The sequence below is a fragment of the Egretta garzetta genome, unplaced genomic scaffold (genome assembly GCF_000687185.1).
Source record: "Egretta garzetta isolate BGI_Z169 unplaced genomic scaffold, ASM68718v1 scaffold5, whole genome shotgun sequence".
NCBI classification, from domain to species: domain Eukaryota; kingdom Metazoa; phylum Chordata; class Aves; order Pelecaniformes; family Ardeidae; genus Egretta; species Egretta garzetta.
In genome coordinates this window covers 5160837-5187928 of record NW_009259707.1, presented here as the reverse complement: position 1 = coordinate 5187928, position 27092 = coordinate 5160837, and the positions used below count along the sequence as shown (strand labels likewise).

General features: G+C 44.5%; 1 protein-coding gene across 1 annotated transcript in view; it reads right to left on the bottom strand.

The window, feature by feature from the left end:
- AFF3 (AF4/FMR2 family member 3) overlaps nt 1-27092 on the bottom strand; it is a 285751-nt gene that overhangs the window by 58882 nt on the left and 199777 nt on the right. The window contains exons 9-10 of the mRNA XM_035894361.1: nt 19337-19377; nt 15540-15542 (exon numbers count right to left, since the gene is read on the bottom strand). Coding sequence (XP_035750254.1) covers nt 15540-15542; nt 19337-19377 — 44 coding nt within the window. The remainder of the gene's footprint in view (nt 1-15539; nt 15543-19336; nt 19378-27092) is intronic.

The window sequence follows — 27092 nt, the reverse complement described above, 5'->3', positions numbered from 1 at the left end:
TAAGAGTGTTTCCATTTTGTACAGGGAACTGAAAGGGAATACTTAGGAGTGAAACTCCCAAGCAATATAACCAAATGCCTTCTCAGGGAAGGGGCAAGCACTTTCTTATGGACTTAGATTGCAGCAAGGGAAGATACTGATGGGCTTTGTGTGCATCTCAGAGGCACTGAACTTTCAGACAGTTGACTCCGAGGCTTACATGCCACATCCAGAATCGGCAAGATAGTTTTCCCCTTTGCCTTTGTGCTTGGCCTTTTCTCCTTCACTTTTTTGCTTTCTCCTTGCCTCTCCCTTTTCCACTTATATCTCCTTTTCCCCCTTGCATTACCTTGCCATTTTTTTTTTTAATAAATGAATAGATAACATTCATTTGCCTCTATGCCACTGTCCAGTGCCTGTGCTCTATCTCAGCAGTCTTTAGCTGCCTTTGCCACACAAACCTGTCAGGCCCTAGAGATGTCTTACATATCTTAGGGCTTCTCAAGTGACTTTAGATGCCTGTGTTAAGGTAGCTGAATCCCATCTTTGCCACCTCACAGTTGTGAAGAAATCCTTCCCAAGCAGCCCAAATGTAAAACAAAGCATTGCTGTCTTTCTGGGTCTGCAGACAACCAGAATCAATAAAAGGTATAAACTTTCCTACCAAAATTAGCTTTACAGGGATGTTGACCGCAAAACATAATGGTAGTTTAAACAGAAGCATTCATTTCTCTTAACTGGAAAGGTTTCAATGCTGAAAAAAACTGTGTCTGAAGAACTGGAACATAAGGCAGGCAAAAAAGAGGATGAAGGAGAATCCTCGGTGGTGGAAAGGAGAGGAAGCTTGCAGAGCCAGTTTTTCTGTGGTCTGTGGGGCTGGTGACTGAAACATGTACAGTAGGCGAATGATGCAGATTTTCTGCCTGGAAGATCTATTGCCTCCCTGCAACGCCAGACATAATTTTTGGACTTCTATGGCCCAGGCTTGAGAAGACCTGGGCAAGACTCCATGCACCAGTATAAGCAAAGGGGATCAACTGTCTGGAAAGAAGCTTTGCCGGCAAGGCTCTGGGAGTCCTGAGGGACACCAAGTTTACCATGAGTTAGCAATGCTCCCTCGCGGCAAAGTCAGCCAACAGCACCCTAAACTGCAGTAGGAAGAGAGTTGCCAGCGGGTGAAGGGAGGTGAACCTTCCTCTCTACTCAGTCCTGGCGAGACACATCTGAAGTACTGGATCCAGGACCAGGCTTCCCAGTACATGAGAGACATGAAGTAACTTCAGCAAAGGTGCGCGAAGATGAGGAAGGGATTGGAGTATCTTTTGCATGAGGAGAGGCTGAGAGAACTGGAAGGGATAAATACCAGGTTGGAGGGAATAAAGAAGACAGAGCCAGGCTCTTCTCAGTGGTGCCTGGTGTCAGGACAAGATGCAATGGGCACAAATTGAAATACAGGAAGTTTCCTTTAAACATAACAAAAAATGTTTTTTTGCTGTGAGGATGGTCAAACACTGGAAGAGGTTGCCCAGAAATGCTGTGAAGTCTCCATCCTGGGAGATCCTCAAGACCCAACAGGACACAGCCCTCAGCAACTGCTTTAGATAACCCTGCTCTGAGTGGGGGTTGAACTGGATGATCCCCAGCAGTGCTCTTCCAGCCTATGGTGCTCTGTGGGAACACAAAGCTCAGTGGGGTATGAAGCCCACCCAAGAAGCTGGATAACTACGTGGGCACTGAATTGTTCCTGAGCTCCATTTGGCCGTGAGCATCCCTCTGTTATGTGTTTAAAGCTCACTCAGATGGCTACATAAGTCATTGCCCCAACTTGACTGAAGTGTAGACTTGGCCTTGGGAACAGCACTGCAGCTGAAACTATGTGTCAGCTGCATATCCCGTGTTGGCAGCTTTACCCCACTGCTCCATCCTTTTGCAGGCTACTCCATGCTTGTCAGAGTAAAATGGACTCTGGGGGTGTTATTTGGTTCATTTGCTGCATTTGGTGGATTTTACAGCAGGTGGAAGGTGTGGCAGCAGCAGCTGCAGGCTGGAAAACTTCCTTCTCCTTCAAACATTTCTGGATCTGTTTCCGAATGCAGTCAGCAGTGTCTGAGGCAGCCCATCAGGTCCTGCTTTATTTATTTAAGTGTACTTCACAGCACCTCCCTCCTTCTATAAAACCTTGCTGTTAGGAGACTGCTTTACATTTTTCTGGGTGTCTCTCTCAAGTGCAGCTGTCTAGCATCATGGCCCAGAGCAGCTGCAGACGATTCCAATGCACTGAGAGCCGCAAAATCCTTCCTTTCTGAAATCCAGAGTAGAAAAGATCATCATGAAATAATGGACTAACGTGGCCATTCTATCTATGCTGCTCATAAATTAGATTTTGAACCTGGCAATTGCAGGGTAATTAGTAGGAGAGTAGCTTTCCTGCAGGAACATATATTTCCTATTCTGCCTGCCTGACACACTCCAGTTTAATTTTTCCTTTGTTCACTCGGCTCAGAGAACGGCAATTACCAAAGGTGATAGCCTAGTGGCAGTTTTTGAATCATGAAGAGACTTAGCACAGAAACAAGAGGGGAAAAAAAAAAGGACAGGTATCACTAGTAATTAAAATAATTTTGAAGTAAAGGGACTATTTCAATAATTGCTTTTGTACCATAATTGTCACCACATAACCTATCCTTATGAATTAGTAATACAGTGAAATAACACTACTGTGGAGAGTGAGCTTAAGAAGACAGCTTTCCTAAACACGTAACCTCACCAGTGAAAGATAAGTAACGTTTGGGCAGGCGTTTCGGAATGGTAGGTGATGCCACGGCTCTGATCACTAACAGCCATGTGATTTTTAAGCACCCCTTCCCCTTTTGGCCCTGTCAGAGAGGCACAGGAAACAGAGCAGGAATTCCCATCTCGGGTGGCCAGAAGAAGGTCGCACATTATTAAAACAGATTATTTCCTTCATCTAAGAGCCTCTGAGGAGCATAAATTACTAACAACATCAAAGCAAGTGAAAAGTTTTAGAGCAGATTGTCAAAGAGACTGCTGGGGTTTCCTTGGTAGATTTCCATTTTTAAGGAGTCTGAGCAATTTACTTTCTTTCTCAAAACAATTCCATATGTCTGCCGATTATTTACGGTTGTTTTGATTTTTGTTGTCAAGGGTTTTAAAGAAACAATATTGCAATTATTTAACATGGGGAAATAAAGTTAGACAGACAGTGCCTGCAGTAACAAATTACTGGGATGATCTCATGGACTAAAACTTTGCAGACTTGCTCTGTGCTCTCCAGGGTTAGACAGCATGAATCTAGATACAAAGAAAAGCAGTATACCTAAAATAAGTATAGGTCTGATGCCCTACAAATACCGTAACTAATTATTCATCTTGCCATCGCTGATTCTACAGGATGAAATGCCACAGCAAGTGTGTGGCATGAGAATAAGGGCTGTGAGATACATTGGCCCAGATTTGAAGTAGACCTGAGAAAACTTCATTTAATGATTATTGGGAATTCATCTGATAAAAAGTGCAAAGGCCAGCTGTGGTCTTAGATTAAAAGTCATCAGGGCAAGCTGCAAACGGATTCATATTAGCTTCCTAATTTAGGGTAAAGAAGTGACTATTATTAGAAAAGGCATGGAGAGACTATGTGCTGATGAGGTTATTAGCTAGTCCCGAGGAGGTGGCTCCTGCTGAGTGTGGGTTTTAAGTGCTTTCCCTGCAGGGGAAAGTTGTCATTAGTCATGGGGACACGGACCGTGCAGGAGGCTGGTGTGTCACACCTCAGCCTGTAGATCTTGCCTGCGAGGCCATGGTTATATCCAGCAGTGACCTACAAACTAGATACCAGGCTGTACTGACCACATCCAAGGAACCAGGCTCCACCTATGCAGCGAAGTAAGCAGGAAAAAGGATGGGACTGTGCGAAGCATTACCGTGTCTCTGTATCACTAAGCAGGAGATGACAATTTTAAGCTCCCGTCATTATGCTGGCCTAAGCTTCTGCTGTCTTGTGCTGGCAGTCAGCAACCATGTGAAATACAGATCCTTAGGAGGAAAGCATGAGTCTGAACACTTTATTTTCCTTTAAGGGAAGGATCCCTCTTTATTTCACATGTGCATGAGTGCATAGGTGTCTGGCCAAAAAAAGAAAAAGGGAAAAAGGTCTATATTAATTGTTTCCAAGCCTAGCAGCAAATGCCAGATTCTTAAATCTGTCCTTTACTGCTGGCAAATTATTCCAAAAGTTATTCATAGTGCTTACCTAGGAATTCTTCAAAAAGTATTTTCATAAATGTTGCATCAATAATTTAAAAGCTGCAACAGCATATGATTTTCAGAGTGACCTCTGATTTGAGTTTGATGGCCAGGAGAGGATAAGAACAGAAGACTGATCATACATGATAATCACGTGACATCAGAAGGAAATGCTAAACTGTGCCTCGCTAATGAGTTTGCTCTAATGGGTGTACTTCCCTGGGCTGAACCATAACAGCACCAGTCTTCCATGCACCACTGGCAAGGACTGAAGAAGGTAGTCTTTGATTGCCTTACTCAATGAACGTTGACTTGAACATTCGTGAGGAGTTTGGTCAGAACGTGAGCTGGCTTCTCTTCAGTTTTTCCTGATGCAAAACTAACTGGATGTAGTCCCATCTCATGTCAAGCTTGCAATTTAAAGCTGATTACCTTCTGCATTGGCTGTGTTTGCTTGATAACTCAAAGCTCTGATTCACTGGTTCAAGTCTTGATTGTTACTTTGATTTGATGACTGTGTTGTCCGTTGTTAATTAGCGTGTTGTGGTTCTGCTAATATGGTGATGTGTTTTACATTTGTTTGCTTATTTTTAGTATAGAGGGCTGGCTTATTCAGTCCAATTGTAACATGAGTCATATCAACCAAAGATGCATGTAACTTAAATAAGATACTTCCCAGCCATGTAGCCCTGCAACCGAATAAATAACTCTACCCCCCACAGGATGGTATCAAGATTAAAACAAGGCTATTAAAATGCTGTCTTAGTTACGAATTAAACTAAAAAATACCCCTCAAGATTGCAGTGCTACCTTTAACAAGCTCTTTACCAGGTGCAAGACAAACCTAAGGCAATCGCTTCCTAACTAAGCAAACCCTGTTTACATCTCAGCTTTGGAAACATATGCTGTTAATTTTAGAATTGCAGTTGCCATGTGAGCTGGGTGTCACTTCTGAAAGAAAAGAAAAGTGCGACTTTTGGGGATAATTGTTTTTTCAGCACAGGTGCAGAAAATGCATTTGAGCGCCCTAAGCATTCACACAAGGTAAGCTTTGACTTGATCACACTGCAGCCTATCACAACCTGAAAATGGTATCATAAAACCTGTTCTTTTAGGCCTTCATAAAAAGGAGTGCAAAATTTCTTAACAGAGGCTCTTCTTTTGTCCTTCCAGATTTTACTTTCCCTCCATGATCTCCCTTTTTACATTGGCCAGACTACCCACATGTTTCACCACTTCTTCATCCTTACAGCGCTTGGATTAACCGGAGGAGTGACTGGTGGGTCCGTGCAGTTATGGAATTCGCAGTTACCAGTCCTTTCAAGCTAACCTCCCAATTCAGCAGCTGAACATTGGTGCATGATATCCCTGCAGAGCTCAATTCCAAAGCAGCCAAGGAGTGCCATTGTCTTCTCCATGCAGGGCAGGGGGAGTTCATTTGCCATACATTCCTTCATTTAACCAGAGAGTGTATTCATAGAGGTTGCTGTAATGTACTTAAAAAGCTGATGTGGTAAATTACTGACATATAAACAACGCAAACCGGATCCCCGATTTACTGCTGCTCCATAATGATACCAGACTTCTGGCTGTAAAAACAACCCTAATAAATTGGGTAGGGCAACTCTGCGGTAATCTCCTGGTCTAATCAACCTGGGAGACCTTACACAGGCAGAGGAGGGCAGCAATGTACAGTGGCCAATGACAGAAATTTGTCATGGCTCTTGTAATACTAGTAAATGGTTAATGCTACGTTTTGACCAAATGGAAGAAAGGAATAAAACACATTTCTTACAAAATAATGTGGTGTTGGCTCAGATTAGCTAACTACATGGAATGCTAAGGCACTTGTTGGCTTTAACAGTGCCCTTTGTCTGCTTGGATAAAGAATAAGCATGGGGATAACGCAGGGCTCCAGGAGGGCAGGCAGATTTCCTTGCAACACAAGGGAGAAATTCCTGGATAATCAGGTGTCAACCTGGTGCTTTTCACCAGCGTTAAATCCCTTATAATTATTTAGGAAAATACCTACATTTTTACACAACACTCAGAAAATATCAGCAGCTTGAGTTTAAAATTTGGTGGCAGCTGACAAGCAGATTACATGCTAATACAGAAAGTGGTATAAAAAAGAGAAGTTGAACCAGAGGTCATAGTACATCTCTGTATCAGTTAGAGAGTGATAATCTCAGAGGAGTGTTTAGGTTTTACTGTCTTCTCAAACTGTTCTCTGGGTTTGCACAACTGACTTTGCAGTTGTTGTTTTCCTCTTCAGCTGAAACACAGAGAGGTGCTGTGCTGTGAATCCCTCCAGCAGGAGGAGGAGGAGGAAAGCTGAGGGTGATCCGCCAGCTGGAGGAGCCCCAAATTAGGTTCCTCTGAGAGCTCCACCCTTCAGCATCCCTATTTCAAAAATGTAGGCTACAGCTTTCACGTCAGAAGCCCAGCACTCTTCTTTTCTGTACCCTCTACCTCCTTCCGCAGGTCTTGGAAGGTGTTTTGCATGAGGTGTTTGCACCAAAAAGTTCTGAACTGGAAAAACCAGGGTGCTTGTTATTAGGTTCAGGAGACTGGGAATCTGCCAGGCTTTTACAAAACTGCTCATTTTCCAAGTCTTAGCTCTTTTAACTTTTTTTTTTTTTTTTTTTTTAGCAGAGGACAAGTTCTATCTTATTAAGTGAAAACAATAGAGTGAGAAGTTGGAAATTGCCAGGAAGCCTGGGAAAGACCGACACTCAGCCAAGATTTCATTCCATGTTTTCCTATTGACCTCACAGACTCTGACACAAGAGCTCTGAGTACATTAAAGAAAGGCCACAGTCTCATTTGGTCCTGTGAACATTAGCAATATGTTATGGGGACAATATACAAGCTTGAAAGGGAAAAACCGCAGCAATGTCCCTGTGCCCTGGAGGTTTTGTCTGGTGCAATGCTGTTTAACCAGAGCACTGTGAGGTTTTAAATGGCCATATGAGATTTATAGTAGGTCATGACCAGATCTCTTTTCAGGGCAAAGTTTGAAAAGTCCATTTGTCTCAAAATTCAAAAAAAGAGTCTGGTAATTCTCCAAGGTTTTTCCTCTTCCTTCAGGCAACTATTTTTGCTTGGCCAGAGTTCCTAAAGCCTCCCCAAGAGCCCTTTTAATGTGGGAAATATTGTCCTAGTGTCTGCTATTGGAGGAATAATACTGAAGATACAAATATTTACAAACCTACTCTAACTCCACATGGTCAGTATCAAGCTTATTAAGTTTTAGAAAAAGGGACATCATGACCTTAAAAGAAGTGGCTTCAGGAAATCAGTATTTGAGGGCATTATTAGCAGGGAAGAGTGATGGTTATTGCAGGGAATTGAATGGAGAAGACTGAAGGTACGGGCAGAAATCCCCTGTGTCCGGCGGATGGTTTGGCTGCCCCGCTCCAGGGCCGGTAGCTGAGGGGCGGCAGGGGGCAGTGCTGGCCCCCCCACTGTGGGGCTACATCCCACCGGGTGTCAGCAAAAGGCATACACTGGTGACCATGGGGCTGCAAAACAAGACAACGGGCTGCCCCCCATCTTCCCCCCTGCTGTTTCTCCTGCGCAGCAGGAAGAGAGGTTGTCCCCTTCCAATGATGGGGGCCACGTCAACCTTTCAGCAGCAGGTGGTGCTTGGGTAGACTCTGCCTCTGCTCATGACACTTCAAGCCAGTGGGACTTGTCTCCTGCTATGTGGCCCTGAGACTGGAGGAGATTGGTGGGAGATGGGGGTCCCAGGGAGGGCTGCAGGCACCCCGGTGGGGTCAGCATGGTTTTGAAGAAAGGAGGAAGGGCAGATCAGGCAAGCAAGATGGCAAGCGGCAACAGAGACTCTGGGACAAAGTCCCCCTGGGAAACACGGAAAGCCAAAATTGTGGATATCTGGGGCCAAGTTGGGGAAGATGCCTGTGACAGAGGCTCTGTGTCTGGTTTTCCTCTTTTCTCTCTAAAAAGGCTATAGGAAGGAAGAAAAAGAAAGATGGGAATGGCAAGCGAAGTCCCACAGGGCTGCTGGGAGCCAGGCTCTAGGGAACCCCTCGCCAGCAGCCATCACCTGCCCGGGTATGAAACAACGCAGACCTCCCGGGGTACGCGCGATGCCAGGGCCAGAACAGATCCTTGCAAAAGCATATTAAAGTGTCTTAGAGGATCACTGCAAAGCAAGAAATTTACTTGGCAGGTCTCTATGACTTTTCTGGGGTGATTTTTATCTGTTGTGTAAATCAGAATCATGGAATTCTTTAACCCCGCTCCCCCGTTTTTTTATTTGACAAACTGTTTGTTCATTTAGAGCAGTTATGCTTGATTGTGCCAGTAAATAATAAGTGAGAGCTATTTGTGAATTATTTGGCTGCTAGATTTCCACAGAGAAGGGCCTATTCTCTTCTGTGTGAATGTGTGTGTGAGAGGCAGTCCCTCAGCATGAAGAAAAGTTATGTGCCTGAGTCAAGAATGAAAAAGACCTTTAAAATCTTTATAGCAATCTAGCAGAGAAGATACACTGGTATGCAAAACAAATTTCATTAGGTATAAAATACCTACCTTTAAAATAAATAATTTTGTTTTTTCTGAAATGCCAGAAGATTGCAGACTATATTAAACATGGCATGTGTCTCGTTTAAATCATACCCCATGGAAAAATACCTAATTTAATTTAAGTAATTTCTATTTATTTCTGCCTTTCAAAATGATATCATTTGCAGGTTGTAAAAATGTAATGTCTGAACTTAGAATCTTTACACTTAGTTTCAAGCCGGACCTAATTTTACATCTAAGTTAAAAACACATGAGAGTGCACAGTCATAATATGATCTGGCCCCTCTCTGACTGCAAAAAGGGCAGCCTACTATAAATAGAGTCCTTGAGAGAAGGAAGGTCTTCCATTCTGAGGAGGATTTTGAAATTTCAGGCCATTCCAGTTTGGAACAAGGCTCTCTGATTCTGAGTTTTCCCATGAAACAAAACCCCAAAAGAAAGCAATAATAATGAAAAATAAAGCAGAAAGTGTTTGTTCTGATCATTTGTAAAGAAAATATCACCAGACTGACCTTCTGGAAATGCTGACTGAGCAAAAAAACCCTTGCAACTTTGGAAACTGAGCCATTTGAGATTTTGGGGTCTTGGTTTGCATTAAAAAAAGGTCCAATGGTTCAGGAGCCTGAATACCTTCCCTGCAGCCTTACTCATCAGGTTGCCAGTGAGGGTGTCGGAGGAGCTGGTAGATAGTCAGGCTGAGTTGAAGTGGAACCGTAATTGGATCCTGATGTCTGAACCGCACGTCGGGTGCGTTCCTTTAAAATAATTCACTTGTGCAACCTTTGGAAGTGCAAATAGGCGGGGTTGTGATTTTTAAAAGCTGTAAATATTTCCAAATTGCTAAGGTCAAATCTTGGGGGGTGAAAACTAGAATAATGCTACTGAAGTCAGTGAAGCTATTTAATTTTTTACCCGTACAAATCTGGTCACTGAAGTTTAAAACAGAGTTCAAAGTCTAGACTGGGTGTAAAGTAAGAATCATTGCTAGTGTGCACTGATCAGAGCCATCGATGAACCACAAAGAGAATTACTGTGGGACTCAAAATGTTGAAAACAATTACATGATTTAAGCTTTCATTTCATGCAGAAAAAAATCTCTCAATCAAACTAAACCAGAAACTTGTCATTTTTCTATTTACTTTTCACATTTGCCATGAAAAAATGCTCCCTGCTGCCACAAGCTACTTGGATAAACCAAAAAGTTTGCATGTAAAGCCAATTTGTCAGCATTGGCTGAAGAGTGTATAAACATACCTCCTTCTCCTGATGTCTGCATGAAAGACTTTTCACATGCATGGAAAAAGTTTTCTCCTTTAACCAGTTCAAGCCCCACAGCTAGGTATAACATGCCTTGCTCACCAAAAACTCCCAACAATTTTAAGTTGGCTTCTGGGTATATCAGGAATGCGGGGTCAAGTCCCTACTTCAGAAGCTCTGCAGGGAATAGAAGTTCTCTGACTATGGGCCTGCTTCAGTATCTAGATTTCAATGCACTGCACAGAAAGAAAGGAGTTGGGGCTTTTTGTTTGTTTGGTTTGTTTTTTTTTCTTTAGGAGGAAGAAAAGAAACAATTCCTCGGATGGGGAGAGATTTCTGCAACCACTAGAATCTCCAGGATTCTGGGAGTAAGACTTATGGGAGTCTGTAGTGGGGCTGTGGAACAGTATCCCCTTCACAGACTTTTCAATAGGAATTTGGTTACAAGTAGAGATGGTTGTCCTCAGGATACTTAGATGGCATTTTTTTGGCCCAAAATCTTGGGTAGCCATGAGATGGCCTGCATATATCTCCCAGCATGCATTGATTCTTTCTGATAAGGGAGGAAGATGAAAGCATTGCCAAAGGAATAAGAGTCTGGGAGGAGACAAAAATAGTTTCGTGAATCTGATCCTTTTTCTCAGAAAGTTCTGTATGTGTATCTTTTCCAAAGCTTTCTTAGGCAAGGACTTCTCTAGAGGTCCTACCAAACATGCCTGAAAGCTTTCAGCTGTGATATTTTTCAAGGTAAAGCATTTGTATGAGATTTGGTGGATCACACTGAGATATAGGACCCTACTGGACTGCTTCTGTACCTTCACACCAGCATATGTGAAATAGCTGGGAAAGTGGGAAACTGCTCATCCATCCCAAGAGCTCTGTCAGATTTCACAAATGTTCCAGATTTTCTCTGGGAGGAAACTCAGCCTGTTCAAAGATCACACTTATATTTTCTTTCACTGAAATGCAAGAAACTAGAACAGTGTGAACCCTCCCTCAATGGCAGAATAAGTCCAACTCTTCTCCAAGGCAAGGAGAGAAGAAGGGACAAAAGTTTTCCTGCAACCTACATCAAAATTGAGGCAGTTGAGGAAAAAAAAGGAGGAGACATTTGCATGGGAGAGCAAAGCATCTCAGCCCATGACAATGTGATCCCCTTGCAGGAGCATCTCAGGCATGATTCAGCCATAAACTAATCCCCACAGGGAAATCATAGGGCACGTCTTTGTACATACTCACTTTTTTTTTTTTGCCTGCAAAGTAACTGGCCATAGTTCTGCTTCTGCACAGTGTCCTCTTCACCCCTCAAAGAGCAAAGGGCCAGATGAGGTACAGACCATGTGTTGTCCCTACTGGGGCCACATGAAGATGCTCTACTGAGGAGTCCCTTCCCACCCTGGGTACAAGCCCTCTGTCATGGGACTGGCCTCCTGCAGAACACGCCTGCTCTCCCCCAAGCAAACCAGAGCTCCCCTTTCCTCCTTGTCTCCTGTATTGCGTCGGGCTGAGATGGAGTTAACTTTCCCCATAGCAGCCCTCATACTGCTGTGCTTTCTATTGGTATGTTGAGGTGTTGATAACCCACCAGTGTTTTGGCTACTGCTGAGCAGTGCTCACATCAAGGCTGTGTTTCCAACATCCCCCCCTGCCCCAGTGGGCTGGGGATAGGCAAGATTTTGGGAGGGGACATAGCCAAGACACCTGACCAAACTGACCAAAGGGCTATTCCATACCATATGACGTCAGCTCAGATATAAAAGCTACGGGAAAGGAGGAGGAAGGGGGGGAATTTGTTTTTTATGACATTTGTCTTCCAGAGCAACCGCTACACGTACTGCAGCCCTGCTTCCTGGGAAGTGGCTGGACATCACCTGCTAATGGGAAGTAGAGAATAAAATCTTTGTTTTCCTTTTGCTACCATGCTCTGCCTTTACTTCTGCCTTTATTAAACTGCCTTTATCTTCACTGAGCGATAGAACAGCTTGGTGGCACCTGATGTCCAGCAAAGGTCAACCCATCACACCTCTGTTGTTGCCAGGGTCAGGACAAAAGCAAGAGCAAGGAGAAAATGCTCTTGAAACTAAAATTTAAAAACACAGAGGGCAGTAGGCAGATAGCCTTACCAGTGACAAAGGCAAGCCCAGACATTCAGCTGGGATTTCTAAACCACCTTTGCAAGAGGCAGGAAAAACCGACTGGATAGAGCATGTCATCCGTGGAGCTGATGCCAGAACACCCTGTTGTGCCTGGCTGATTACTGAGCGATTAAAGCTTGATGGGGGGAATCTCCTTCCATCTGCTGCATGGACCACTGCCTCACTGCAAGGGAACTGCAATTTCTCCTTTGTGTTGCTGCACCCACTCTGGAGACTCCCTGAGCTACAGCTAGGACACGGTTCACAAACACACAAGGGTCAAAAGTCCCAAGCTGACGTCCTGTAACTGGACCAGGCTGAGGTGCTGCTGCTTGCTACGAATTTCCAGTGTTTCTTAAAATGAGGTGGTAGTGAAAGTGTGGTGATTTGTGGGAAGAGCGCGGTCCCCTGTTCCCTGCTATTGGTGCTGCGTAAACCTGAGCTCTCTTTCTTCAGACTGCCAGGAAATAGATACAAATGTATTTATAAGATTTCACTTTTGCAGCATAGCACTAAAAATAGCACAATGCATCATTCATAGTACAGGGCTCTCTATTCTCTTATCCCACTGCTGAAGAAAGAAAGGCATAATGTTATCAACTGTCCTCCTCCCCTCTTCCAATAAAGCAAGTTTCAGCTACCGGAGTTACTATCAAGGTTAAAATACCCTTTGTTTTACAACATGTTCACTGCCTACGGGGACTGTCATTGCCCAAAGGGAGCATAATGTTCAAGTCTCATTGAAATATCGTAAGTAATATCAATAATAAGGAAAACAGAATTCATTAACAAATTCACTGCCCGTAGCTATGTACTCATGATATATGGGAGTGCTGTTCAGAGCATCAATTCAGCAATACTTTAAGTCAGTGCTCCTTTGACCCACACTGATGAAGATGGACAGACAGGTTAGACAAGATTATGCCTCCAAGCGTCATAAAAATGTAGAAGTTTCCCAACTGCAAACTGATTTTTCAAAGACAATTACCTGCACAATTTAACCGGACAGCCATTTATGCCTTCCAGGTTTCATATTGTTAATGTTTGTCTCCTCTTGGATTTTTGCTGTTTCTCCTACTCTCACTCTTTTTTTTTTTTTTTTTGCCTCTGATACACACATTATAAAAACACTCTCACACTTTCTTGTCCTATGTGATTTATTCTCAAGAAATTAAATTACATTTTTATAAGCCTGTGTTACTGCAAATGATAGCGGAAGATTTGCTGAAAAAATTAATTCCTGATCTGTTGCCGTGAAGCGTCCTCGCTAGCACTGTACTGACTCTGTCTTTCAAAACCAGATGGAAGCAGTCCAACGGTATGATTAACTTCTTAGTCCCTGCAATTTCCTACTGCTCTACTTGCCCTAGATTTCAGGATTGACCTCCTGCTTCACTGCAAAATGCACAGTTGCTCAGTTTGATAAATCACATGAATACTTTTTTGATCACAGTTATCTACTATTTACTACATACCCAGTGAGGTTAATCATATGCTGAGGCACTTCATATGCTGCACACATATACACTCTTCTTCCCAATAGCACTTTGCATATTCTTCATGCTGCCAAGCCAGCAAGGGGACCTGCTTTCTTCTTACGAACATGTGAAAGACCCCAGACTTGCACCTTGTCTCTTTTGTCCCCCACATTAATTCTGTAATTATCCATACACAGATTCTTAAATAACTTAGCAAGCCAAAGAAAATACACGAGAAATTACTAGTCAGACCTAGAACGAATCATCTTCCCTCAGGTATCTTTAGGGACCTATTGAGAATGCATGGGGTTGCCCATAGGGAGGTGGGAAATGTTTGGCTGTCATGACAGCAAAACGCTATCACTTCCTTGAAGAAAAAACACATCTTAACTTCTCTTTTTCTTTTGCTAAACACCAAAGGAATTTCAGTATTTGGTCTAGCTAGCTAGGGCTCAAAATTACTAAAATTCCCTGGGACAGCTCTGCTCCACCTTCTCACGCAGCGTTGCAATACATCCAAATCATGTCTCCGGTGCTATGGTAGAACAACTCTAAACAAACACCAGCAACAGTACAGTATGGGAAAACATCCAATAGCAAGCAGATGCGTGTTACAGATCTTGCTCACAAGTTAAATAAAGGGAAATGAAGTCCCAGTTTTACAGAGATATCCATACCTTTTCACTCCAAGCCTTCCACACAGGCTCTTCTTTTAAAGCCCCTTTTCACTAATTCACAACAGTCTCCAACACTGGAAATAGTGTCCTATATACAATACATATCATTACTCTTCCCCCTTCTACTTCTCTAACTAGGAGGGCTGAGAAACCCTAGACCGTTTCTGCCACAAAACATAGCAGCAGTCGCCCTTTGCTACCCTGTACCATGGAGGTGGGGGGCTGCAACTGTGGGACACCAGCATTTCCAAACAGCCAAGCTTTCATGTAAGACATAAATGATAAATCCATATCCCCCCCCGTCAGAGGCACTCTCTTTTTTTCTTGCAAAGATAATCCAGAAAGGTTCAGCAATGTGCTAACACTGTGAGAGCCGTGTGTTTGTTTCTGTGGCAGCTAACGCCGTGCGTGCAGACTCTTCTCCGGCCAACCTTCGCCTCCTGTGGAGCCCATGATCTCAGTTCCGTCGCTCTCTGCTGGGACCCAGATCAGCTGTCCCAAGCCAAGGCTTCCCCTCGGCTGTCACTGATTACCCAGACCTGTCACACGAAACCTTTCTGGCCAGCCAGCTAGCTGAGTCACTCCGATGATAAGGCGACCACGTAGCTTCTCCTGTGGAGAAGCTCTCACGGTGTGAAAGGCAATGTTATCGAAAAACTCAGTCCAACACAAACACATGTATGTGAGCGACACAAAGCACATGAGTCTTTTTGCTGGCTGCCACTGGATTATTTACTTACTTCAGGGTATCACACGTTTAACTGCTTTGCCTAATCACAGCTCAAGCAGATACTTGAGAACAAGAAATCTTTGGCTCTGTCCACTGAAAATTTTAAGGCTGCTTGGACAGCTGCCTTCCCTGCCCTAAGTGATCTATTAAAAGTCTAAATTGCCTCTTATTGTTGCCTTAATACTCTACAGGCAGTCCCTCCCCAGGCCTCCTAACCCAAATGGTGTATCTCAACGTGGCTTTGTCTGAAGAAGAGCCGTGCTACAGATCCCCCTGGACTAATCTTGATCCTGTGGCTGCTTACAATATCAGGGGAATGGACCAGATTGTCCAAGGTCAACCTTTTCTGTTCGATTTTCCTTGCAGCTGAGTGCTAAATGCGTGCACGCACCCGCAAGAGGCGGTGCAGCAGCACCTCTGCTTGCAGATGTCTCTCTCCCCACAGATGTGGGGCTGTGCTGCTTCACACGAGCTGCTGCTCAGCTCCTCAAACTCTTCACCGCTCCAGAGGACAAGAGGGAGCATTTCTTTGCCCTTTGGGATCTTAAGTGCAACTGGCCAGAGCCATTGGGGTAAACCAGCTCATGCTTGGAATCGCCTGCATTTCAATGTCCTAACTGTGATTGAACATGGACAGACAAGGCATGCTGACATGGAAATGCAAAGTATTGCCCCTTCTGCCCGACAGGAGGGTGGACCGAAGCTCAGACAGCCTGCATAACTCACCAACCATCATGACCGGGGCTTGTCTACGCTGCCAAAAGGATGTTAGCATTGAGACGCCTCGTCTATCCACAGCCCAAGGTGGTAAATCGAAAAGGTTTACCACAGCTCGTACTTAACAGTTCAGCTCTGGACGACACGTATATATTAAGCAGGTGCTTAGCGAGTTGGACTCTTTACAGGATTTATCAGCTGGGATGGGCAGGCTTGCCAGCACCGCTGGGCTGAGAGGGCTCATCTCTCCCCCTGCCCCGCACGCCTGCGCTGAGGTTTGCGTGGGCAGAGCTAGCGGGGTCGCCTGCATCCTCCAGCCTAAGTACAGCGAGGGTGCCACAGACTGCACCTGTGAATTAAGCACGTCTCAGAGGTACCACCTGAGCCCTGCAGCAAATGAGTTGTCTTTCCCCTATGACAACACGAGAGAAAATTCAGCGGTGGTACAACACTTGCCCCTAAGCATTCAAAACTCTTAGGCAGACCCACTTGGCCTACACTACAGCACAGAGAAATAAAAGCAGCCAGGGGAATAAAAGTGCCCTAGGACCACTGTAAATCTTTACTTCATGGAAAATCTTATCTTGCACATGAATATGAGCTGCGAGTAAATTTAATGTGTGGATTAAGTGCTGTGCGGTCTCCCTCATGGTGGGCTTTTCAGCCTAAAAAGAACAAAAGAATAATAATGAGTGTTGCATTTGGGTATGATTACAAACAGCTGTAATTTACAGCTGGACATTCCCCATTGCAAATGTAACCTGCAAGCAAGTGCTTCTGGGTTAGTGGAACAGACTGCAAAAAATTAGCTTTTAACTTCAGCCTTAAGGTCAAAGTTCTGTGACCATGGGAGTCAATAATAAAATCTATTTAGCTCAGTGGGATTAAGCAGGTTTAAGACCTGGCTTAACCGCACTGCTTACTGTTAAATAACAACAGAACACAATGAATACTTTAGTTACAGACATTTTTCTTCATCTGAAAGCCATTCAGGCAGTGGATATGAGAGTCAGACAACTGAAGATATGCTGGCGCTATACCATTAAGGTATATGAGTTAAGTTCTTGCTCTTCTCTGTCCCAGAAACTGAGCAATCTGTATAGTTAGACCACTTTACTGAAGAGCACAATAAAATTAAAACCAAGCTGTGCTGTATAAACACCAAGGGTTTTTCATGAGAGAATGAAAAGCTAATGGGGCCAGTGCATCTTTCCTGACAAAATAGTCGGTGCATGTGCAGAGCAACCTGTCTTCTGGAAGCAGAAAAGCTGTTTCAGTCAAGCTTCTGGGTCACTAATCTTTGTGTTTGCACATAAATCTGCTGGGGGTTACTGTGTCATTCTGAAAACAAGACTGAGTGCAATACACTAAAGAAATCAATGGCTACAGGTTTAAAAACTCTCCTTTTTTTTTTCCCTCTTTCAGTTTAGCTAACTCTTACATTTTTAACAGAACCTGAAAGCGAAAACTGGAACAGGAACTGCTGGAGAATATTCTTCCAAAAATATAATAGGTGACATAAATAGGTGAAAATATAATAGGTGAAATTAAGCTTTATTTAAGCTGCCATCTCCCTTGGTGCTGGGAAGTGCTGGTGTGTGACCGGGAGCTCTTAGTTGCTACTGGGACACAAGTAATGAGCAGCAACATCACAGGCATCCTCACTTTAGCCAAGGCCAGGCAGAAACTGCTGTCACAGTGGGGGGTTTTTGGCCCTCTGCCCTCCTGTTCACTCCCTGTAAGGAGGCAGGGAGGCACCCCCATGGGGTGCAGCCGCAGCCTTCCCAGCACCCCCTCTGGAGGGAGGGGAGGAGGGTGCCCGGATGGCCAAATGTTTGCCGAGCAGGTGGGAAAGCTGTAGTCTCCAGGCATGCTTTTAGGCGCAGAGGGGGCAATATTTGATCATAAATACTAAATCTGAGGTGTGATGGGCAACATTTCAGCCCTTTTGCCCTGAGGACGAGGGCAGCCTGCGCCCAGCTCCCTCACCAGCCCTGGTGAGGTGGGGACCATCCTATCCATCACTGCTGCTTTTCTGTCTAGGGGAGACAGAAAGCACAGTGAGGGGTTTGGGGCTTGTTAACTACCTCCAGGGGCACTTCTGCAGGCATGTTCCTCATTCAGCCTGGGGGAAGGATGCTCAGGAAAAAAAAAAAAACAACCCACGTTTTCTTTGGTCACAGTATTGCTCCCACCAAGTGCAAAAGCTGCTCTGCCTCGGGGGCAAGGCTGCACACATCTCCAGGGAGAGGGGCACAAGGGTGACTCTGACTCCTCTTTCTTTTTGCATTCGTCCCAGCTACAGCAAATACTTCTGTGCCCTACAACTGCGCCAGTGATTTCACCCGCATCCCATACATTTCACTTGGGGATTTTTGTTTCCTTGGGAGGGGGAGAATTCTAAACAAAATGGTGTTTGTAAACTTGGGGGGGGGGAAAGGTCGATAATTTTGGCGGTCTTAGCCTCCAAGCAGAGAGAAATGTTATTCATCCATGCACAACATATAATTCAGCCTAAGTGACAGGCTCTGCTCTGGAGAAATCCTGGCCTGAGCTGGTTTCCAGAGTCAATTACTGCTTATTCCCAGGGAGGCGGGGGGCGGGGGGCCAGACGGAGCAGAGGGGGCTGCCAACAAGGCATGGGGAAATTTACTCTGTGTCAGCCTGCATGACACAGTACCTCATTTGTGGATAAATGTAAATCTGCTAGTTCTTTTTCACAGGCACTAAAATGTACAGTCTCTCCTCCCCCTTCCCTCCCCCTGTTCCCAAAACTGGAAAAGAAATCAGGACCGTCTTAGAAAGCTACCTTATATTTCAATCAATCCTCTTTCATACAAGTCATTTAAGGTAAATACCTGTGCAGACCTACAGCCCAACTATAACATTTACTATGGCCCAAATCCTGAATTCCTCACTCGGGCAAGTTTCCCATCCAAGTCAATGGATTTTTTTGCTTGAAAAAGAGCTGAGTAAAACCTGAACACTGTCTAAGGATTTGGTCCCCTGCTTATCTGCCTGGAGCACTGCTGCAGTTCCAGAAGAAGTGAAAAAACAAATTAAATTCCTCCAAAACACCAATCCCTCAAAACTTAAGGGGTAAAAAAGGGCATTGTTTTTGTGCATAAAACAACGGAGAATCTCATCAAAAGAAGAATAATTCCCAGGGAAAGGATTTGGAAAAAGTCAAAAGAGAACATCTCGGAATAAATGAAGTACTTATTGCTGAAAAATGAGCTCAGATATATCTCAGCAAACTCTAAAGCTCAGAATTTACTGCATCATTCATGCCTTCTCCAGTAAGTTTCTTATCTCTCGTTTGGTATCACAACAAGGGATTCTGCATACTCTGTATGAAATACAAGACGACTGTGATTTTTGCAGTAATAAACTCCACACATGCATGACAAATCCAAGCATGCAAAATGTTTAACATCCCAGTTCACAGATACTTTGGGGACAAAATCCGATTATGAGTTATATGCCACAATAAATAGGGCTCAACGTTTCATAAAGCAATTTATAGTTCATAAAAATGACAAAATGTACCTGTCAGACAGAACGCGGAGAGCAGATCTCTGTGCTGCCTGCTGGAAGAAAGGGCAGAGATGTTTATTTTATATTCTGACTTGAAAATTACGAGCACAATCAACACTTTAAAAAATGCGTTACACACATTTTTGTCACGTGTCCAAAATGTTAAAGTACGAGCAAAGTAGCAGAGAGTCTATAGTCAAATGGACATTCCAGCCTACTAAATGTAAGAACACTTTGTTAAGTACGCCATAAACCAGAAGATTGTCAAAGCACCGCACGGTATTTGAGGTCTGAATTACTCTACTTAGATGATTTTTTCTGCGGGTCCCTGAAAACTCGGCAGGGCTCGGTTCTCTGCCTTCCCCTCTCCCCGCTTCCGCACTCCCACTCCCTCTCCTTTACCATTAGTCTCCTCCCATTCTTCCACAGAAACAAACATCACATATTTGGTTCCTTTTGCGACGAAGCCTGTAGCTATAATTATAAATTTTGCAAAGCTTGCCAGAGCTGCTGCAGACTTTTCACGAGCGCTGCCATGTTAATCTGCTGGCAACTTTTGACTACACAGTACAGGATTGACCTGTTGCTGGTCTGCGCCTCAGTTTTTGCCTAGTACAACTGTTTGGATGGGGTGGGGAAGCATGGTGCTTGTTCTGTGTTAACCAGCGGTTCTGGGAATAGAAATCGTAGCCTCTCAAGTTTAATAGGACTCCCAAGCCTATCCCTGAGCTAGTCTGCCACTTTATTATTATTATTCTTTCCCCTCCTTCAATCACTTCAAGTGGTGCGATTCGTGGCTTCGGCACAGTAACCAGCTGCTAAGCAAAGATGAAATCCGTAATGTTTTGAAAACCTACTTTAAAGCCTCCGTTCTGCCTGGAGCTGCCCAGAGCGTCCCCTTCCCAGCCGTACCTGTCCAGGCTGTGCCTCACCTGGCACAGAAGGGACACAAAGCTAAGCAATATGGAAAGTCAAGGGGTAGGGAATTAAACATTTATTTTCTCTTTGCAGTTATCAATAAATATGTTTTTGAAACCATTCTTCCCAGCTTCTCAGGCTGCATCCCTATCCCTGAGCAAGCCGCATGGCTTGCAGGCATCCTGCTCGGCACCGGCGAGCATGGAGGTAACCTTTCTGGCTAGTCAAAATGCTGCTGACAGGCTGCAAAGAACAACTTGATAAAAACCTGACTTGCAGTTGCAGTTACGGAGCATTTCACAGAAAGGCGTGAGAAGATCCCCAGAGTGGATCCCTGCAGGTCTGAGAGGAGTGCAGAAATGCTTGGGGAACAGTTTTCTACTTGATTTTGGAAGCAGGATTTTTGCTCAGGGAACTTTCTGGAATAACTTGGGCTTCCAGGGTTCACCAGGGAGAAGTAGTTTATTGTATATCACATACCAAATTGTCAGGAGAACCAGGGCTATGCCGCACCCCCTATGGCTGGCATGGCTCGCAGGAGGGGTTTTTCCTTAGCATGGACTTTCTGCAGTGGGAGTGTGCCCACGGCATGAACACACTGGTTTCAGTGTTAGGAAAATAATATGGGGAGTCTGCTATTTTTCACTGCCTCCAGTAGGTCATCCTATTTGCATGCCCTTTGGATAGTTCACGCCATCCAGGCCACCGGGTACAGGGCAGGCCTTAATGGGGGCAGCCACTCTCTGGGTCAGCAGGCAGGCGGCATTTTTACTCTCTCCTCTGCACGGGACTCGTTATGACAATTTCATCCTGCTTCTTGTACACAAATGCAGGAGAGACCCAAAACATAGGTCTTCTGGCTTAATCTCTTCTTTAATGCCGTGGGGCAATGCAAGTTCATCTCCTCCCACATCTGACCACTGTCACTAGCAGGAAGCTATGTCCACTATGAGTTTCGAGCTGCCCAGCTTCGATGCTGACCCCTGCACTGTGTTACGCCTTTGCTTGCAAAACTCAGGAGCTTCCTCTCACTATCAGAGCCCTTTTCCATGACCAAGCTGTGTAGATACCATTCAGGTCACCTCTCCTTCTTCTCTCCGGCCAGCAGCCAGGGCTAGTCCTTCCCTCACAAGCAGCCACTACGTGGCAGTGCTGTTTCAGCCGCTTTTAATGTTTCCCACTCTTGGCTCAGGCTGCCACAGGTGCTCATATGGGTTGTGCAACGCAACAGGTTGGAAAACTGATCCAGCTGAAAAATAACACTTTTCCATCTATTTTTTTTTCTTTTCTCCCCAGGTTATTTGCAAACTGGATCTCTTCTCTGAGCTGCTTCCCCAGGGAGAGGGCGTCACATGTCAGGGTGGGGTGTGAGAATGGGAACGGGGCTGGGGAGGCAGCGTGCAGTGGGGACCCTCGCTGCTGAGGCAAGGATGTGTCTACCGGGGAGGTTGCTTTTACCCAAGATGGCTCTGGCTCCCTTCTGGGGAGTTGCAGAGCACTCCTGGGGCAAGGCACATGGTGGCTGCAAGAGCCAGAGGGCACTGAGGGAGGCAGGCCGCTCTGCAGCCACGGGCCTCGTGTCCCTTATAGAGACCCCAAGAAAGCAAACGTGGACTTGGTGACACCCAAAACCCCTAAGATGGGGATGTGGGGTGCATACCACTCTTGTATTTCCCCAAAATCCCTCATTTTGAGAGAGGGAGAAGAGCTGGATACTTTCTCTTCCAGTCTTGATGAAAGCTGCCCTCAGGAGGGAAGAGGAGAGGATTCTCCTCAGGGCTAACCAAGCCAGGCCCATGTGGCGTGGGACTACGGCCTCCAGTGCCAATCTTCAGTTTCCATCTTGGTACATCCAGTTATTGGCAGCTTTGAAAAGGTGATCCATTCCGGGGAAGAAAGTGGGTTCCGATGCCAGGCAGGGCAGCAGAGAGAAATGTACAAGTGCTTTTCAGTGAGATCATTCTACTTTTTCAACTAGCTTCTCATTTTAAGTCCTTTAACAAATATCCTTCTTCACCAGGATGCAATGCAGATTGCATGGGGCACCTCACTCTTTGCCTGGTGGTTGCATATTCTAATAAATGAGACTATTGATTTCTTTCTTACGTGGTTTGAAAATACAACCATGTTTGATTGCATATTTGTGTGACCCCCTGAGTTGGTAATGGCTCCATTTCTAAATGATGGGGGAATAAGATCCAGTCGCAAGTTTATTCTTCCTCCCTGGAGAAACAGATCTATTGCCTGCAATGAAAGGCAGTTAGCAACTATCCAGCAATTTTAATTCTAGCCTATATTGCTCCCCTCTCCTGGAGAAAGTGAGCTGTTGTAATTAAGAGTAGTTAGCGGTTCCCTAGCAAGTATAAATACTTGCAGCCCCTAATTACAGTCTGCTCTCTTGTTCCCCTGCTAGAGGATTGGGCTGCTCAACTTAGGGGGAAATAGCTGCCCTTGCTTCTCGCTAACAGTTTTTTTGTGACCCCATTCAAAATCATTCATGAATCCCCATGGAGGGTCATGACCCATAGTTTGAGAAACTCCCGGCTAGAGAAACAGCTTTCTGTGATTTATTATGTTTCTAATATGCTGGTATTATCTATGTAACAATGTAAGCAAAAGGGTGGTACTTAGTATCATATACTGCCTGCATGACTATTTTTTTTAATAGCTTGATTTTGATTGTGCTATTTAATTTGCATTTTATTTTACATCATTAACAACTTTACTGAGGCCAACTCATCATCCATCAAGAAAGATGAGAATATGTTCTACAGCCTTTATTATTCCTGGAAGTAAGTGACTATGCTGGTTATAGAAATCAGGGATAAGAAACAATTTTGAAGTTTGATAGTGCTGACAGAATGTAAAGATCTCCAAGACTTACCACTAAAAAATGCTTTATGGGAAGCTTAATATTCTCTTGATAAGTGATTGAGTTAGACTTCAGTGTGTTTGCCAGTAATGAGTATAATCCTGAATTTTCAGTTCTTGGAGTCAGTGGGGTTACTGATGGATGAAGGTTCTCCTCAACATGAACACGGATATTGGAGGCCAACCACCACGTAATAACTTTAATGCCGAGTTGGAAGCAGGGAAGGGAAAAAAAATAATCACTTATGTGACTCAGGTACTTGGGCTTGAGAAACCAGCCACAGTAAATGAGATGAATTACTCCTTTTCACTACATCAAGAGTTGTAAATTACAGGAATCTGGCTGGTTAGACTTCTTCATCCCCCACCTGAGTTGGTTATAGACACATTTAGGGCAGAGTTTCATTGATCTGCCTATAGTTCATTAATCATTCACGAAAGATTCTAGCTGTACCCCAAGACTAGTGGGACAAAACAAGTTTTCAGCCAGCAGTAATCATGTTCAGGTTCTCAGTCTCCAGAGATTGCATCTCCTTTCTCCATCCTTTATTGCAAAGAGCCAGAGCTTGGGAACATAATCAGCAGATATTCAGGTTTCAGTGTGTGTTAAATGAGCTACCAAGATTACTTGAAGTGTCACAAGTTGCAATCTGTTGTTGAAGGGAAATCAAAGAGGAAATTAAATACTTACATTGTAATTGGGACTGAGCAGCGAGCTAGCTCATTGTAATTGGGACTGAGCAGTAAGCAGAACGGGTTGAATACAGCTATTGAGCTGGAGATACAGGAGTGTTAAGAGTGGTCCCCAGAAATCCCTCCTCCCCCCCCACCCCCCCTTTTCTTTTTAATCTGGTTGGAGCAGAATTGCTTCATAAACTGCTGGGCTTGCACGCATTTTTGGGTAAGAAGCAAATGAGAACTACTGCAGAATGTTCTGCTGGACTTGGAAGAGCATCTTGGAGGCACTGCAGGCTGACTGTGGATATGTTTTCCTATACCTCACCCACGGCACACTTTGGCAAATAAAAGCCAATAAATTGACCGTTGGCAGATTCAGACATTTTGTTTTCCATTTTTCCTATCCTGTGGATTAATCACTGTTATCGCGAGAGAGCTCAGTTACAGCAATTGTATGGAGTTACATCAGTTATGCCAGAGACTTCACTGAGATGGTGCAGGTGCACACAAGGTGAGAATTTGAACCATTTCTTCGGTGACAGCGTAACTATAGGTACTACCTGTGCATGAGTAAATTGCATTGCTTCCAGAGCATCTTGTTTGTCTTCCTCGGGCTGTAGGTGTTGCCCTGGCACTGCACAGTGAACCACTTATGCTCTAAGTGAGCATCTCCCATATTAGCAACCACCCAGACTGCTGGATGTCACCCTGTATTGGACTGCAGTTAGTGAGCTGTAGATGCACTTTTTCCAAGCCAGGGTTAAGGAAAGATGTCATTACTATATACTGCCATTTGGGAACCAGACCAGAACAAATACTTTTACATCTGTCTTCTTTCACGTTTCACTCTTCATATGTCTTCCACGTTGATTCTGTTTTAATTTCCTAAGGTTTTGTTTGCTTTTAGCTTACATGCAGTTTATTCCTAAGCTAGTGAAGCCAGGAAGAAAATTTGCAAAGGGCACGACCTGACTGCATGCTATAACTTGGGTCATGGGACACCCCAGAGCTTTTTTTCTGCTTCAGATCTGGGAGCCGTTGTGGACCTAGAGCAAAACTTCTGGATAATCCTCTTAGGGTGAACCCACCTCAGTCCAACCACACGCACAGTTTTTCACCTTCCATGTTAAGATGTGAGTTTCGTGCAACTCCATTTATAGGCATCTTCTTGCGCTGGAAGTTATCCCTTTGCCTGTGAGACGGAGCTGCCTTCCAGGTGTTGGTAGACTGTGATCAAGCCAGCCACCAGCCTTGCTTTAGACCAGCTCAGTTTCTTGATCAGATATCTTTCACTCCAAGGCATGTTCTCCGAAGGCGTTAGGCACCATTCTCCCTTGTCTCAAAACCCTCTTCAGTTTTTGGCCTTCTTGAAGAGTACAGAGCTGCAGAGTTTTGCAGTGATGCTCTCATCAGGGCTCACAACAGAGGTAGTGAAACCCTCTTGCACCTACAGACTTGCCCTGTTTAAATGCCCGTGTCTTGTGGCCACAAGAAGTTGCCTGAGGAGCTCAGGTCAGGCAATTTATCGTAAGTGATTCCTAATGTGCCCCCCTTTTCTTTTTAATCTGGTTGGAGCAGAATTGCTTCATAAACTGCTGGGCTTGCAGGCATTTTTGTGTAAGAAGCAAATGAGAACTACTGCAGAATGTTCTGCTGGACTTGGAAGAGCATCTTGGAGGCACTGCAGGCTGACTGTGGATATGTTTTCCTATACCTCACCCACGGCACACTTTGGCAAATAAAAGCCAATAAATTGACCGTTGGCAGATTCAGACATTTTGTTTTCCATTTTTCCTATCCTGTGGATTAATCACTGTTATCGCGAGAGAGCTCAGTTACAGCAATTGTATGGAGTTACATCAGTTATGCCAGAGACTTCACTGAGATGGTGCAGGTGCACACAAGGTGAGAATTTGAACCATTTCTTCGGTGACAGCGTAACTATAGGTACTACCTGTGCATGAGTAAATTGCATTGCTTCCAGAGCATCTTGTTTGTCTTCCTCGGGCTGTAGGTGTTGCCCTGGCACTGCACAGTGAACCACTTATGCTCTAAGTGAGCATCTCCCATATTAGCAACCACCCAGACTGCTGGATGTCACCCTGTATTGGACTGCAGTTAGTGAGCTGTAGATGCACTTTTTCCAAGCCAGGGTTAAGGAAAGGTGTCATTACTATATACTGCCATTTGGGAACCAGACCAGAACAAATACTTTTACATCTGTCTTCTTTCACGTTTCACTCTTCATATGTCTTCCACGTTGATTCTGTTTTAATTTCCTAAGGTTTTGTTTGCTTTTAGCTTACATGCAGTTTATTCCTAAGCTAGTGAAGCCAGGAAGAAAATTTGCAAAGGGCACGACCTGACTGCATGCTATAACTTGGGTCATGGGACACCCCAGAGCTTTTTTTCTGCTTCAGATCTGGGAGCCGTTGTGGACCTAGAGCAAAACTTCTGGATAATCCTCTTAGGGTGAACCCACCTCAGTCCAACCACACGCACAGTTTTTCACCTTCCATGTTAAGATGTGAGTTTCGTGCAACTCCATTTATAGGCATCTTCTTGCGCTGGAAGTTATCCCTTTGCCTGTGAGACGGAGCTGCCTTCCAGGTGTTGGTAGACTGTGATCAAGCCAGCCACCAGCCTTGCTTTAGACCAGCTCAGTTTCTTGATCAGATATCTTTCACTCCAAGGCATGTTCTCCGAAGGCGTTAGGCACCATTCTCCCTTGTCTCAAAACCCTCTTCAGTTTTTGGCCTTCTTGAAGAGTACAGAGCTGCAGAGTTTTGCAGTGATGCTCTCATCAGGGCTCACAACAGAGGTAGTGAAACCCTCTTGCACCTACAGACTTGCCCTGTTTAAATGCCCGTGTCTTGTGGCCACAAGAAGTTGCCTGAGGAGCTCAGGTCAGGCAATTTATCGTAAGTGATTCCTAATGTGCCTTCTCTCACTGCATTATTCTGTACTCCTCACTGCTCCTAGGGGCTTTGTTCGAGGATTGCTTTCCCATGTGGATCTCTGAGGGATTTAAAATCACTTGTAAACTGCAGCTTGAGTGTTTCTCTGTAAATTTGCAATATAAATGTGTGAATGTGATTTTCGCTGTCCGGTTGATAATTATTTAAGTAAGTTTTACAGGCTGTAAGACTTAGAAGGGTCTCCCTTCCTTCCCCTTTTGGAGTTGGTTACCATCAGAGCCACATCTTTTAAGAAACTATAAAACCCTTTCCGGATTTCATGATTTCTCCAGGCCTTTCAACACCTCCGTATTCATTTTTCACCCTGGAGTTTTATTATTGTA